Source organism: Elephas maximus, chromosome 9 (genome assembly GCF_024166365.1).
Source record: "Elephas maximus indicus isolate mEleMax1 chromosome 9, mEleMax1 primary haplotype, whole genome shotgun sequence".
In the NCBI taxonomy this organism is placed as follows: domain Eukaryota; kingdom Metazoa; phylum Chordata; class Mammalia; order Proboscidea; family Elephantidae; genus Elephas; species Elephas maximus.
This window is the reverse complement of record NC_064827.1, coordinates 29,145,728-29,161,260: the sequence shown is the minus strand read 5'-3', so window position 1 is coordinate 29,161,260 and position 15,533 is coordinate 29,145,728. Positions and strand designations below refer to the sequence as shown.

The 15,533-nt window shown below is 38.5% G+C and overlaps 1 protein-coding gene across 3 annotated transcripts in view; it reads right to left on the bottom strand.

Moving 5' to 3' along the window:
- The window catches only part of DENND4C (DENN domain containing 4C), a 130,690-nt gene that overhangs the window by 55,905 nt on the left and 59,252 nt on the right, over window positions 1–15,533 (bottom strand). For all 3 annotated transcript variants that reach the window (XM_049895037.1, XM_049895036.1, XM_049895038.1), the window contains exons 10-13: window positions 15,133–15,308; window positions 12,245–12,345; window positions 11,697–11,915; window positions 1,007–1,152 (exon numbers count right to left, since the gene is read on the bottom strand). In XM_049895037.1, the coding sequence (XP_049750994.1) occupies window positions 1,007–1,152; window positions 11,697–11,915; window positions 12,245–12,345; window positions 15,133–15,308 (642 nt within the window). The remainder of the gene's footprint in view (window positions 1–1,006; window positions 1,153–11,696; window positions 11,916–12,244; window positions 12,346–15,132; window positions 15,309–15,533) is intronic.

Genomic DNA, 15,533 nt, shown 5'->3' with positions numbered 1-15,533 from the left:
CTGACTGAAAACAAAAATATTATCCTTTTTTAATACTGGGTAAATATACAAAACATTTCACAATATATTTTTGGGCCCTAAACCATTAGGCTAAAGCATAATATTTCTTTAATGACTACAGGACAGAAAACAATTTATTTTGATTAATTGTTCTGCAAATCCATCTTCACAAACAAAAGATGATGAATCACAAGGGGAATCTGGTTTTTGAAACACTTTTTAAATATTTTAGCCCGTGTTAGTGACTGACATTTTCTAAGCTTTCCATCTAACTGGAAGACAGCTGCAATATCAATTTTATAAATAAAAATACTGACTGGTTTTAAAGATAGCCCTGGAGTTCTAGATCACGCTGACAGATGGGAGAAGAACGATTCAAGTCTACCATGCAAATCATTACAGGCCCATACAAACTAAAATGCTATAATAGTCTAGCTGTTTTGGATACAATCTCAAGTTTTATATATTGTTTGCATAAACAATCACACCAAACATCCACTTAGAAAAAATAAGAACCTTATTAAAAAGGAGAAAAAACATGAGTCATCACTGTCAAGAATCAACTTCTAAACCTCCTCAGAATGGGAGAGTAAAGCTTTAAAATTTAACATATTTCCAATTATTTTCCATCAGAACAAAAGAAACACTGGCAGAAGTACTTGGAAAAACATTTAAACGGAAGAACATAAGACTTCCATTTTCATTACCCATGGAAACTACAAGATTTTATCTTACTCATTTAAATAAAATGATGACAAGACGTTGAAAGCTCATTGAAATGCTCTTAATAATCAATGGTTACAAAACTAAAGTGAGATTCTTAGAGAAAAATTAGCTGTGTATGGCAGAAACTAGATACAACAAAGGAAAAGGACTCATAGCCCCCTCTATATATTCTCTCACATCATTTCGATATTCTTTGGGCTACTAACAGTGACAATGATTACACAGAAAAACCAAACTGTTAAAGTTTTTCCTTAACATTGGTACACAGAAGAAACTTTACCTTTTCTATACAGTCATCAAAAAATGCCAATCCAGTATCTTTATCACTTACAAAACTGCACTCTTCAATGAAACGAATAAAAATCTGTGTTTTGGATAAAAGGGTGTAGAATTTTGTATAGGCACGATCTCGACTTTTTAAAAATCCTGGAAAAAACAAAATTACAATTAAATTCAAATTTTAGAGAGGAACTAAAATGTTATATTAAACATTATTTTAAACCTATACATATATATGTATACTTATCATATACCCGTAAAAAAAACCAAACCCTTTGCCGTCAAGTCGATTCCGACTCATAGTGACCCTATAGGACAGAGTAGAACTGCCCACATAGAGTTTCCAAGGAGTGCCTGGTGGATCTGAACTGCCTACCTTTTGGTTAACAGCCGTGGCACTTAACCACTACGTCACCAGGGTTTCCACCTCTTATATACTCTTTATAAATAGATAGATAGATAGATCCACGTTTATGGGAGCTTCTAGTAAACAGAGTTCCTGCTTGATTCAATCAGGCCTGAAGGAATCTAAAATAAAAAAAAAACTCACGGCCCTTGAGTCAATTTCAAATCATAATGACCCTGTAGGACAGAGTAGAACTGCCCCACAGTTTCCAAGGCTGTAAATCTTTAGGGAAGCAGACTGTCATATCTTTCTGCCGGGGAGCAGCTGGTGAGTTCAAACTGCCGACCTTTTGGTTAGTTGCCAAGTGCTTTAACCAGTGCTCCAACTGGGCTCCTCCCTGCTTTCTCTGAATCTACACCAGAGTGGCTGAACACAAATTAGGGGGGTGAAAGGTCCCACAAGTAGGCATATCAGAGCCACTTATACCTTTCATTCCTAAGCAGCAACCTTACTACATTTCTGGGATCAACTTCACATCCCCTTAGCAATGTTTTGACAACTATTTCCAACTTTTCAATGCTCCCTTTCAATGCTCCCCACCCCAACAATCATCTCTTATATGACAGAGAAAATGGGAGTCAGTAGATGGAAATGACCTTCACTATCTCACTAAAAATGATGAATCTGTCTGCATTTATCATTCATTCCTTCCCTCTTTTTATAACGGAGGTGTCTGTGTCCCTCCTCCCTATCTAAGGCCAAGCCCACAGCGTGAAAGCGTGAACTTGGGATTCCAGCAGTTCCTCCAGTGTTCTCGTGCCAATTCTCCTTCTCTATTAGCTCTTTCTCTTCAGCACACTCAAGTCTCTCTCATCTTAAAAAACTCTTCTTTAACAAGTGACCAGACTCTTCCTTCTTCTGCTGTTTCCCTTCTCAGTGGAGAGCACAACATCCACTGATTATTAAAGACAAAAACCTCCAAGCTGCTCTTGACATCTCCCTCTACCTTGCATCTCACACTCAATCACCAAGTCCTATTCAATCTACACGCTAAAAATCATTCTCTGTTCACACTACCATCAACTACTCCCAGTCACCTCCACTGATCACTTAGGCTACTCTGTTAACCCCCTAATTAGTAGATTCACACGTCAGATCCCTCCAATCCAATCTCCAAATAAAAGCCAAGGAGATTTTTTCCTCAAATATTCAAGTGACCTTTTAAAAATACAAATCTGATCTGTTACCTATTTAAATATCCCTACTGGCTTCCAATTACTCCGTTTTTAATTTCATTTTATGTATTGCATTGTTCTTGAGAATACATTCAACAAAACATAAGCCAATTCAACAATTTCTACATGTACCATTTGGTGACACTGATTACATTCTTTGAGTTGTGCAACCATTCTCGCCCTCCCCCATTAACATAAATTTACTGCCCTCGAAGGATTCTTATCTAATCTTTCAAGTTGCTGTTATCAATTTGATCCCATATAGATAGTTCTTAAAGGAGCATAAGGCTCAAGGCAGACATTTTTTACTAGTTAAGCTAAACTATTGTTTGATTTTAAGAAGACTTCAGGAATATTTTTGCTTTAAGGTTTAAAGATTATTCTCAGCGCAATAGTTTCCGGGGTTCATCCAACCTTCATGGCTCCAGGAAGTCTGGAGTCCATGATAATTTAAAATTCAGTTCTCCATTTTACCCCCTTTGATCAGGATTCTTGTATAGAATCTTTGATCAAAATATTTAGTTATGGTAGCCAGACACCATCCAGTTCTTTGGTTTCATGGTGTTTTAGACTAAATTGTGTCTCCCAAAAGTGTGTATCAATTTGGCTAGGCCATGATTCCCAGTATTGTGACGACTGTCCACCATTTGGTCATCTGATGTGATTTTCCTGTGTGTTGTAAATCCTACCTCTATGATGTTAATAAGGTAGAATTAGCAGCAGTTATGTTAATGAGGCAGGACTCAGTCTACAAGATTAGGTTTTGGGTTAAACCAATCTCTTTTTAGATATAAAAGAGAGAAGCTCAAAGAGAGACTTGGAGACCCCATACCACCAACGAAGCAGCACTGGGAGCACAGCGCGTCCTTCATACCTGGGGTTCCTGTGCAGAGAAGCTCCTAGACCAGGGGATGACTGATGACAAGGACCTTCCCCTAGAACCAACAGAGAGAGAGACTTCCCCTAGAGCTGGCACCCTGAATTTGGACTTCTAGCCTCCTAAACTGTGAGATAATAAATTTCTCTTTGTTAAAGTCATCCACTTGTGGAATTTCTGTTACAGCAGCACTAGATGACTACGACACAGGGCAAAGGGGGCAGCTGTTCATGGAGGCAATTAGCCACACATTCCATATCCTCCACCTATTCCTTATTCTCCTTCTTGTTCTGTTGCTCCAGGTGAACAGGGATCATTTGTTGTACCTTGGGTGGCTGCTTGCAAGCTTTTAAGATCCCAGGCATTACACAATAAACTAGGAGGTAGAGCAGAAGTACTAAACACATTATTAGGCCAATTAACTGGGATTTCCCATGAAACCATGGCCCTAAACCTCCAAACCAAGAACCAAAATCCCATGAGGATTTTGGTAGTACATAAGCAGCACTGGCAGCTTTTTTTTTTTTTGGTTGTTGCTGTAAACACATCTATCACACAACTTTAGCCAATCCACCTTTTTATAGGTGTACAACTTGACAGCAATTATAACTGGCTGTGCAAACCTACCCTTAATCAATGCAATTATTCTATCACTGTTAACCTCCACTTTTTCCCCTCCCTTTCGTCCTTGGTAACCACTAATAAACTTTGGGTCTCCATACATGTGCCTTTTCTTGTCTTTTTATGTAAGTGAGATCATGCAGTATTTGTCCTTTTGTGATTGGTTTATTTCACTCAGCATCATCTTCCAGTTCCATCCATACTGTAGCATGTATCAAGGCTTGATTTCTTCTACTAGCTGAAGAATATTCCATTGTACATTATGTACCACATTTTGTTTACCCATTCATCTGCTGATGGGCATTTAGGTTGTTTTTACCTTTTGGTTATTATGAATAGTGCTATAATGAGTACTGGTGTACAGGTCTCTGTTGAGTTTCCACTTCGAAATCTTTTAGGTATATACCTAGGAGTGGAATTGCTGGGTCATATGGTAGTTCTATTTTTTTTTTTTTTTCTGAGGAACTGTCACACTGTTTTTCACAACCACTGTACCATTTTGAATTCCCACGAGTAATGGGTAAGGGTTCATATTTCCCCACGTCCTCGTCAAAAATTGTTATTTTAAGTTTTTTTTTAAATCTTAGCCATTTATCTCAATCATCTGGTGCTACTAGAACAGAAATACCACAAGCGGACGTCTTTAACAAAGAGAAATTTATTCTCTCATGTTTTTGTTGTTAGGTGCCACTGAGTTGGTTCCAACTCATAGCGACTCTATATACAAAAGAAGGAAACACTGCCCAGCCCTGTGCCATCCTCAAAATTGTTATGCTTTAACGCATTGTTGCAGCCACTGTGTCAATCCATCTCATTGATGGTGATTTAGAAAATAATATTGGAATTATTATTCCCTGTCCTTGAGCATAGAGAATGTGACCCAGCTGACACTGGGCCCACAAGGACTCACAAGGACACATCACCTGGGCCCTGAGATAAAGACAACAGATGGGACAATCTTAGAAATTATCTTTCAGGGAACTTTTCACATAAAGCCATTCAAACAGAACACAAAAGACTTTCCACACTTATCTTCTTCTATTAACATTCAGTGAACAGAAATTTGTTGGACCAATGAAGACCCTCCTGACTGGTTACTGAAACCTATACAAATGATTGTTAAGAAAGGCAATTCAAAATATAAGACCACAGTTTCTAGCCAATCTGTGAAAAGGTGAAGCTTTCAATGATTCTACCCATTTTTGTGATAGTACATACTGATGACATTAGTTCTGGCAGCATGCTTATCCATTTCCCACTTTTTGTCTTTTTAAATATATGCCGAATAAAACTTTCTTTTTGCTTTACTAAACTCTGATTTTTTTCAGCTACAACAAGGGTCTTCTTCTTTTTCCCTGATCCTCTAGTTTACCAAGTATGATGTCCTTCTCCAGGGACTGATCCCTGCTGATAACATGTCCAAAGTATGTGTGGTGAAGTCTCACCATTCTCACTTCTAAGAAGCATTCTGGATGTACTGCTTCCGAGACAGATTTGCTCTTTCTTTTGGCAGCCATGGTATATTCAATGTTCTTCCCAAACACCTTAACTCAAAGGTGTCAATTCTTCATAGTCTTCCTTACTCATTGCTCAGCTTTCGTATGCATATGAGGCAACTGAAAACACCATGGCTTGGGTCAGGCACACCTTAGTCTTTAAGGTGACACCTTTGCTTTTTAACACTTTAAAGGGGTCTTTTGCAGCAGATTTGCCCAGTGCAAATCTTGACTGCTGCTTCCATGGGTGTTGATTGTGGATCTAAGTAAAATGAAATGCTTGATAACTTCAATCTTTTCTCCATTTATCATAATGTTGCTTATTGGTCCAGTTGTGAGGACTTTTGTTTTATGTTGAGATGCAATCCATACTGTAGGCTGTAATCTTTGATTTTCATCAGTAAGTGCTTCAAGTCCTCTTCACTTTCAGCAAACAAGGTTGTGTCACCTGCATATCCCAGGCTGTTAGTTAATGAGTCTTCCTCCAATCCTGATGCCCTGTTCTTCCTCATGTAGTCCAGCTTCTCGGATTATTTGCTCAGCATACAGACTGAATCAGTATGGTGAAAGGATACAGCCCAGACACACACCTTTCTTGACTTTAAACCACATAGTATCCCCTTGTTCTGTGCAGGTGACTGCCTCTTGATCTATGTACAGGTTCCTCATGAGCACAATTAAGTGTTCTGGAATTCCCATTTTTTGCAATGTTATCCATAATTTGTTATGATCCACACAGTTGAATGCCTCTGCATAGTCAATAAAGTACAGGTAAACATCCTTTTGCTATTCTCTTCATTCAGCTATGATACATCTGACATCAGCAATGAAATCCCTGGTTGCACATCCTCTCCTGAATCTGGCTTGAATTTCTGGCAGTTCCCCATCGATGTACTGTTGCTACCGCTTTTTAATGATCTTCAGCAAAAGTTTACTTGTGTGTGATATTAATGATACTGTTCAACAATTTCCACATTCAGTTGGATCACCTTTCTTTGAAATAGGCATAAATATGGATCTTTTCCTGTCACCAGTTGGCCAGGTGGCTGCCTTCCAAATTTTTTGGCATAGATGAATGAGCACTTCCAGTGCTGCATCTGTTTCTTGAAAACATCTCAACTGGTATTCCGTCAATTCCTGGAACCTTGTTTTTCACCAGTGCCTTCAATGCAGCTTGGACTTCTTCCTTCAGTACCATGGTTGTTCAGTATTCTCATAGTTTAAGAGGCCAGAAGTCCAAATTCAGGTGCCACCTCCAGGGGAAGGTTTTCTCTCTCTGTCAGATCTGCAGCAAGGTCCTTGTCATCAATCTTCCCCTGGTCTAGGAGCTTTCCCAGCCCAGAATCCCCAGTCCAAAGGACATGTTCTACTCTAAGCACTGCTTTCTTGGTGGTGGGAGGTCCCTCTGTCTCTCTGCTGGCTTCTCTCTTTTGAATCTCGAAAGAGATTGACTCAAAATACAATCTAATCTTGTGGATTGAGTCCTGCCTCATTAACATAACTGCTTCTAATCATGCCTCATTAACACCATAGAAGGAGGATTTACAACACATAGGAAAATCACATCGGATGACAAAATGGAGGACAATCACACAATACTGGGAATCACGGCCTAGGCAAATAGACGCACATTTTTGGCAGACACAATTCAATCCATAACACCATTCTAGTGGGAGTTAAATGGTATCTCACTGTGGTTTTGATTTGCATCTCTCTGATGGCTGACGCTGAGTATCTTTTCATGTATTTGGTGACCATTTGTATGTCCTTGAGATGGTTAAGACTGTGTGTCAACTTGGCTGGACCATAATTCTCAGTGTTTTAGCAGTTGTATAATGTATCACTTCCCTTTTGAAATTTGATAGGTGACACCCCCATGATGGAATCTACTAAGTGGTACCAGTGGGGGTGGGGCCTGCGGCGGCTCACTGCCCCCTCAGCCTTCTGCCACCTACTTCCTTCCTGCTCCCCGTGCCAAGGCTGTTGGCTTCTTCTGGACCCAGCAGCTGTCTCTTGTCTGACCTCCAGTTCTTGGGACTTGAGATAGCAGCTTACCTGTCCATCTTGGGATTTGTGGATCTTCACAGCCTGAGAGCAAGAGTCCTGCTCCCCAACCTACTAATCTTGGGTTTACCAGCTCCTGCAGCCATGTGAATCAGGAGAAACCTTGCAGTCTTGCCTGGTAATGACCTTGGGATTTCTTGACCTTCACAGCCTGTGAACGGGAGCCCTGCTCTCTGACCTGATGAATCTTGGGTTTACCAGCTTCTGCAGCTCTGTGAATTGGGAAAGGTCTCTATCCTGATTACACGGACTTGGGACATTCCAACCTCTACAATCGCATGAGCTATTTCCTTGATATAAATCTCTCTCCATATGTATTTATACCCTTTACTGGTTTTGCCTCTCTAGAGAACCCAGCCTAAGACAGTCCTCTGGTGAAATGTCTACTAAAGTCCTTTGCCCATTTTTTAATTTGGTTATTTGTCTGTTTGTTGTTTTTTACATATATTTTGGTTATTAGATTCTTGTTGGATATATGGTTTCCGAAGATATTCTCCCAGTTGTTAGCGTGTCTTTTCACTTTTTTGGTAAAGTCTTTTGATGAACAGGAGTTTTTATTATAAGAACTCAAGAAAAGGCTTAAATACAGAAGAAAACATTCTTTGATGGTTATGAGGGTGAGGAGGGAGGGAGGGAGGAACTCACTAAATAGTAGACAAGAATCATCTTAGGTGAAGGGAAGGGCAATACACAATACAGGGGAAGTCACCACAACTGGACTAAACCAAAAGCTAAGAAGTTTTCTGAATACAGCCAAACACTTTGACATACACAGCAGCTGTACCTGGGGACATCTAGGTCAACTGGTATAACAAAGTTTACTAAGAAAATGTTCTGCATCCCACTTTGGTGAGTGGCATCTGGGGTCTTTAAAAGCTTGCAAGTGGCCATCTAAGATGCATGAATTGGTCCTAACCCACTTGCAGCAAAGGAGAATGAAGAACACCAGAGACACAAGGAAAATATTAGCCCAAGAGACAAAAGAGCCACATAAACCAGAGACTCCATCAGCCTGAGACCAGAAGAACTAGATAGTGCCTGGCTACCACAAATGACTGCCCTGACGGGTAATACAACAGAGTCCCAGATAGGAGGAAAGTGTGGAACAGAACGCAAATTTACATAAAAAGACCAGGCTTAATGATCTGAGACTGGAGGAACCCCCAAAGCTATGTTCCCCAGACTTTCTGTTAACCCAGAACTAAAGTCATTCCCGAAGCCCACTCTTCAGACAAAGATTGGACTGTATTATAAAACATAAAATAAGACTCATGAAGAGTGTGCTTCTTAGTTCAGGCACATACATGAGACCAAGTGGGTGGCTCCTGTCCATAGGCAGGATGAGAAGGCAGGAAGGGACAGGAGCTGGCTGGATGGACACGGGAAACCCAGAGTGAAAAGGGGGAGTATGTTGTCACATTATAGGGATTGTAGCTAATATAGTGTAACAATATGTATATAAATTTTTGTATGAGAAATTAACCTGAGATGTAAAGTTTCACCCAGAGCACAATAAAAAAAAAAAGTTTTTAATTTTTATGAGGTTTCATTTACTTATTTTGTCTTCTGCAGTTTGTGCTTTTGTTATTATGTGAGATAATCTGTTGTGAAAAGCCAGGCCCAACAACGCTGCACCTGCTTTTTCTTCTAAGAACCTTGTCTTAGTTTGTACATACAGGTCCTTAATCCATTGTGAATTTGTTTTTCTGGCTCACACCCAGCATTTCGAGCTTAGCTTTTGAGCCACTTTCCCCTCCAGCCCTTTCTTTGATGTCTCAAGGCATCAAATACTGATACTAATCAGTAAAAAACTGCTTAAATAAAATAGAAAAAAAATATCTTATTTGCTTCTTCTAGGAGTCAATGGCCAGCGAAGGCTGGCATAATTAAGTGAAAGCTGATGAGGGAGCTATAACGCATGAGGCCTGAATCCACTGATCAATGTGTTGTCGTTAGCTGTACTTGAATAGACCTGGAGTCATGGCAAACACATGTACGAGGAACCAAACGCTGCTCAGTTGCGGATGGGACCACTGTGAGCTGGGATCCACAGATCACCAGACCTTTCTTCTAGTCTAAGCCTTGAAGCTCTGCTGAAACCTGTTCCGCATCAGAGCAACACTCAAGCCTCCAGGGACAGACAGACAGTGGCTGTGAATGCGGCACATTAGCCAGAATAGAAACCAAGTTCCCTGCATGGAAGGCGAGAATTCTCCCACAGAAATGATTGCTCTTAGGTGCGGTAAAAGTGGGACAGCCAGACATGCATGTGCTTCCCAATATGATGCACTAGGAAGTAGTGAGCATAATGTGTTTTGGATCTACTTGCCAAGAAAACTGAACCTGAATCCAATCAAGTCTCTAGATATGCACTGTCCAACTCTGTACCACTAACCACATGTGGTGATTGAGCACTGGAAATGTATTTAATCCAAATTGAGATATACTGTTAAGTGTAAAATACATACTGGATTTGAAAGACTTGGTATGCAAAAAGGATATGATTTTTCATTAATAAATTTTACTCTGATTACATGTTGAACTGGATATATTTTCTTAATAAACTTTTTCTAACCTGGATATAGCAGGTTAGAAAAATGTATTGCTAAAATCGATTTTATCTATTTCTTTTTTACTTTTTTTACGGTGGCTACTAGAAAATTTTAAATTACAGATGTGGCTGACGTTATATTTCTATTTGACAGCGTTGCTTTAGACCCAACCACAGTTTACAGGAAATAGAGGTGACAGAAGAAATAATACCATGGGAAGACAATCAGTAAAAACCACAGATAAACCCAAGAAATTCTAAAGACTAAATAACCCAGCTTAAGGTTGAAATGACACCCTATCCGGGATTTGCTTTAAAATACTAAAAGAAAGATGGGTAAGCCAGATGAAACAAAACAGATGAAACAAAAATGGTAAGACTGTTGATAACTACTGCTGAAGTTGTAAGACGGCTATATGAATGTATGTTATATTCTCTCTACTTTTGTATACTTTTGTATATGTTTGTGAAAATCTCCCTAATAAAAAGTTAACCCAAAACCACCAGCTAATTCCTATGCCTTTTTCAGGTCCAAGCCAAGTTGTTACTTCTTTAGAGAACATTCCTCTGACCTAGCACTTGCACTGCTCCCAATGGTTCCCTTAATAACACTTACTAAAATGTCATCAGTATTTGTGTTATTGTCTGTCTGTATCTCTCATTAGAACACTGTCCCGTTTACCACAAAAACCTTAGGCTCTAGACACTGAGTAAATACCTATTCTTCTAAACTCCTTTAATAATGTCACTCTCTGACTTAGAGAGGGAAAGACAAACCTGAGAGAAAGAATGTCATACAAGTTATAAGAGCAGCTGACTAACAACAAAATCTTTATAATTCTGTAAAACAACAACTACAAAAAAGGATGAGTATAGTGCTTTTCCCTGGAACAAAGCTATATTAAAAATTTTTTAAAAAAGAAGTGGCCTCATTCCACAAATGAATTATTAGAGAACATTTTAAAGCGAAAAGCATACAAATCCAAGAATTACACAAAATTGCAAGAAATACCTAAAAGCAAATCATCAGCTGCGTTCTACTTAGTAACACCTTTGACTTTTCATAATTAAAGACCTCTACATTCAGATTTCTCAGGAAAAAATAGAGTATAAAAATTAAAAGAAACTACATTCACAGAGCAAGGTTACAACTACGTATTAAAAACCAAACACCAACCCACTGCTGTCAAGTTGGTTTCAATTCACAGCAGCCCTGTAGGACAGAGTAGAACTGCTCCCTAAGGTTTCCAAGGCTATGATCTTTACAGAAGCAGACTGCCACATCTTTTTCCCAAGCAGCTGGTGGGTTCAAACTGCTGACCTTTCAGTTAGCAGCTGAGTGCTTAGCCACTGTGCTACCAGGTCTCCTTAAGTACATACTAGGTCATTATAACTTAATAAAATTTCTAAGAATTTATATAGTAAATAGTTCTTGGTAGCAAAATCAAGTAGAAAATATTTTCCGCTTTAATAAAATCAATTGCATTTTCCATGCACTCACCTTGTCGGTCAAACAGTGAATCAGCAGCTGTGGCTTTATTTGAAGGAGCCTCTGTGATTGGTCTGAGAAATGTTCTATATCCTTTTAAAACAGATGCCATAAAGCGTAAAAATGCCTCCTGAATTTCCATCTCAAGTTGTGTCATCTTCTTTTGCCAGGAGAAATCTGCTTCAATCGGAGTCATCTCAACTGCTGAACCTTCTTGAGTTTTTCGGTGAACTAATAAATGAAGTACGAACAGAAAATGGAATTAATATAAAAAAATATAGAGATATATATACATAGGTTGATTAACAGTCAAAATAAAGCCTGTGACTTCTTGAAATTCCTCCCCCACTAACTTGGACCATCAGCAGAGGGAAGTGCACGCATGCGGGATAAAGGGGGGATATGCTCCAAAAAATCATAAACCACAATGTTAACTTCTTATTAGAATTTTGTTACGGAATGAGACTCCTCTTAAGTAAAGAAAATTTATGTTTAGTTTTTTAAGAGGGCTTTACTCATATACATTCTTTCATTAGAAATATTCTTTTCCCCACGTTTACCTGAAGATAGCTGGGGATATAATTTCTTTAAGGTGCTAAGTAGATTTTTGCATGGCTTTTTGGGAAGCTGCTTCCAGTTCATGCTCTTCTTTTCATCTGATCTATTAAATAAGAACATAATAAAATCTGTTATTTCTAATTTGTTTTTACTAAACAAAATTCTTATGTCAGAAAATAACGGAATGGTTATTTTTACCAGGTTATAAGTAATTAATATGCATAGCCTGAATCACTGGTTTTCAAGAAGTTCTCTTTTCGTTCCAAACAAATTTAGTCACCTCACTCTAATATTCCAACACAGATTTTCAATGCTGGAGCTGTGAACATGATACTTAAGTCTTGCTTAAAAGTTCTATTTAAGAATTATAATATTTTAAGTGCCAAACTGAACTGAATTGAGACTTCAAAATACCTATTAGTAGGCTTCTAAAAATATTGTGTCCAAATAGAAAGAATGCAATTTAAGTAAGGAATAAAACTACATTTAGCTACCTCAGCCCTCATACTGGTTAAAAAAGAAACCAATCACAACAGCCATTATTCCAGGCTTAAGTATGAAAGCCAGTTAAATGCAACTTCAAAGATTAGGTTGGAGGTTAGAATCCACCCAGAGGCACCTCGAAAAAAAGGCCTCAGGATCTACTTCCAAAAGGCAGCCATTGAGAGCCCTACGGCAATACACATGGGGTTGCCAGGAGTCAGAGTCAACTCAAAAGCACCTTGTTTTTGATAGGGTTTTTAAGCCAGACCCATACTTATGCAAATTTTCAGAAACTGCAACACTCTTTGCCATTAAACCATTTACTTTTACTCTGAAGTTGTACAGGGTTGTGTTACTGTAATAAATGACAAATTGCAAAATATTCTTTTATACTTTGTATCTCCAATGACCCCATAAGGGCAAGTTTAGACACTGGTGTCAATTCATAATATAAACAACTGAATTTTTGTTACACTTTATCATGTTAAATATGGTGATGTTTGGGGAAAAAATTACTGGAATATCTTTAACTCTTAACAAAAAACTGTGTAATATCAACTAATTGATAGGAAAAGAGTTCGTGTGAGTACAGACTTTAGGTTATAAAAGTCAAATGAAACGAGTCCCGTATCATCTTCTCTGGAGTTAAAAAGCATTGTCTGCGGACAAACAGTTCAAAGTTATTTTAAAAAATGTTTTGACCATACAAGTTTCATATAAATTATTTAAAATTGGGAAAGCTTAAGTATCTCCATAGGGTGAACACCTGAGTTATATAATCCCACTAAGTAATCATTTCCAAAAGCACCTCGATGTATATCTGTAAACCCAGTACCATCCAATCAATTCTAACTCATAGCAACCCTACAGGACAGAGCAGAACTGCCCCAAAGGTTTCGAAGGAGAGGATGGTGGATTCCAATGGCCGACCTTTTTGGTTAGCAGCCGTGGTCGTAACCACAATTGTTTTTCAGGGAGGGTGGCTTAAAAATAACTTGCGCGTTAAAAGAAATATTAAATCCATGCAAGTGGATCACTGCTTCCTGGCTATAAATAAATCTAAATCTATATAGTAAGAAAACTACCACAGCTTCACAGCTTCAAAATACAATAGCAGATTCATTTCAGGATTGGTTTTTAAGTTACAGCAAACATTTCCTCCTTCCTTAAGTTATTCTTTTGGTTTATTTAGGCATATTTCCCCAATCAATTCTACTGCTATGACCATTTAGGCCTCACGCCAAATTCTCTTTCTATTCATTTTCTGCCACTCTCAAACAGTATGGAATAAAAATGCCCCAGATCATGGAAGTTGGCACCAACACTAGGGAATTCTCAATACTTATTGCCCTTTTTTTTTAGATGTGGGGTGGGGTGCTTTAAAGCCAGAACTGTTCCTTTAACTAATATGGCATGTTCTCTGGGCCCTCAGTTATACCACCATTTTACATATTTACTACCTCCAGTATGCACAAACTATGACTTAGTTTTCAGTATCAATTTCTACACAGTAAAGAATAAATCTGTATAAAATTCAAATCCTGCTGTTACAGATTGAATTGTGTGCCCCAAAAGTATGTGTTATAAATCCTAACCTCTATGTCTGTGATTATAATCCCAATTGGGAATGAGTTGTCTTTGTTACGTTAATGAGGCAGTATTAGTATAGACCCTGTCTTAAATCAATCTCTTTCGAGATACAAAGGGATTAAAGGAGCAAATGAGAGAAGCAGACATGGGGGAAGATTGATGCCAAGCCACATGGAGATCTCTAAGGAAGCAGAAAACAAGCTGAAGAGACAAGGATCTTCCCTTAGAGGTGACAGAGACAGAAACTCTTCCCCTAGAGCCACAGCCCTGAATTCTGCCGTCTAGCTTCCTAAACTGTGTGAAAATAAATGTTTGTTAAAGCCATCCACTTGTGGTGCTTCTGTTAACAGCAGCACTAGATAACTAAGATATCTGCCAACTAAAAAAGGATGTAATAAGCCCTATATTGTGACTAAACTTTCTCAAACAGGTAAACTCATTTTTAAAAAGCTTATATATGGGTTTTGAATTAAACCCAGAAAGCACATCATCTCTTAAGCTCTGAAAGGTATGTTTAACCTTTTTTTCCCAAATCCATATCCTTTTTTGACAAATATAAATACCTCCTGTCTTCTGTTAACATTATTATCCAAACATTAACTACTACACTATTGAACATTTTTTTTCCCCCAAACCACACAGCTTTCCTGGATTTTGATAAGTCCTCTGATTGACAACTGCTGTATTAAAGGTGAAATGTTATTAACAGCTTCCAAAAATATCATCTTTCTGGATGGTTTCAAAGAACAGCTGTAACTCTGTAACTATACATGGGAAAAAATATAAATAGGAGATAATACAAAGACAGTCAACTTACATGTATACCATGTTTGTGTCCAAGTCAATGCAAACAACATCTTGTGGTGGGTCGTGAAGGTCAAAGTACCTTGAGTCGACTCCAACTATGAACGGTAATGGGGCACTGAGCACTCCGGCCAGTGAGAGGGGACAAAGCGGGATATACGGGCACTCCCACTGAAATGGAAAGATCATCTGGGGAAAAAGTTCAAAAAATTAGCCAAATCTTAAATTTGCAATGAACACTTACTATGTGCCAAGTGCTGTTCTAGATGATGGGAACATAACAGTGAACAAAAAAACGATCCCTGCCCTCACGTGATGGGCATGAGGTATGATGGTCTGCAAATTTTTTTTTTCCATAAAAGGTAGTATTTAGGCTTTGTGGGCCACGCTTCTCTTTCACAACTAGTCAACTGT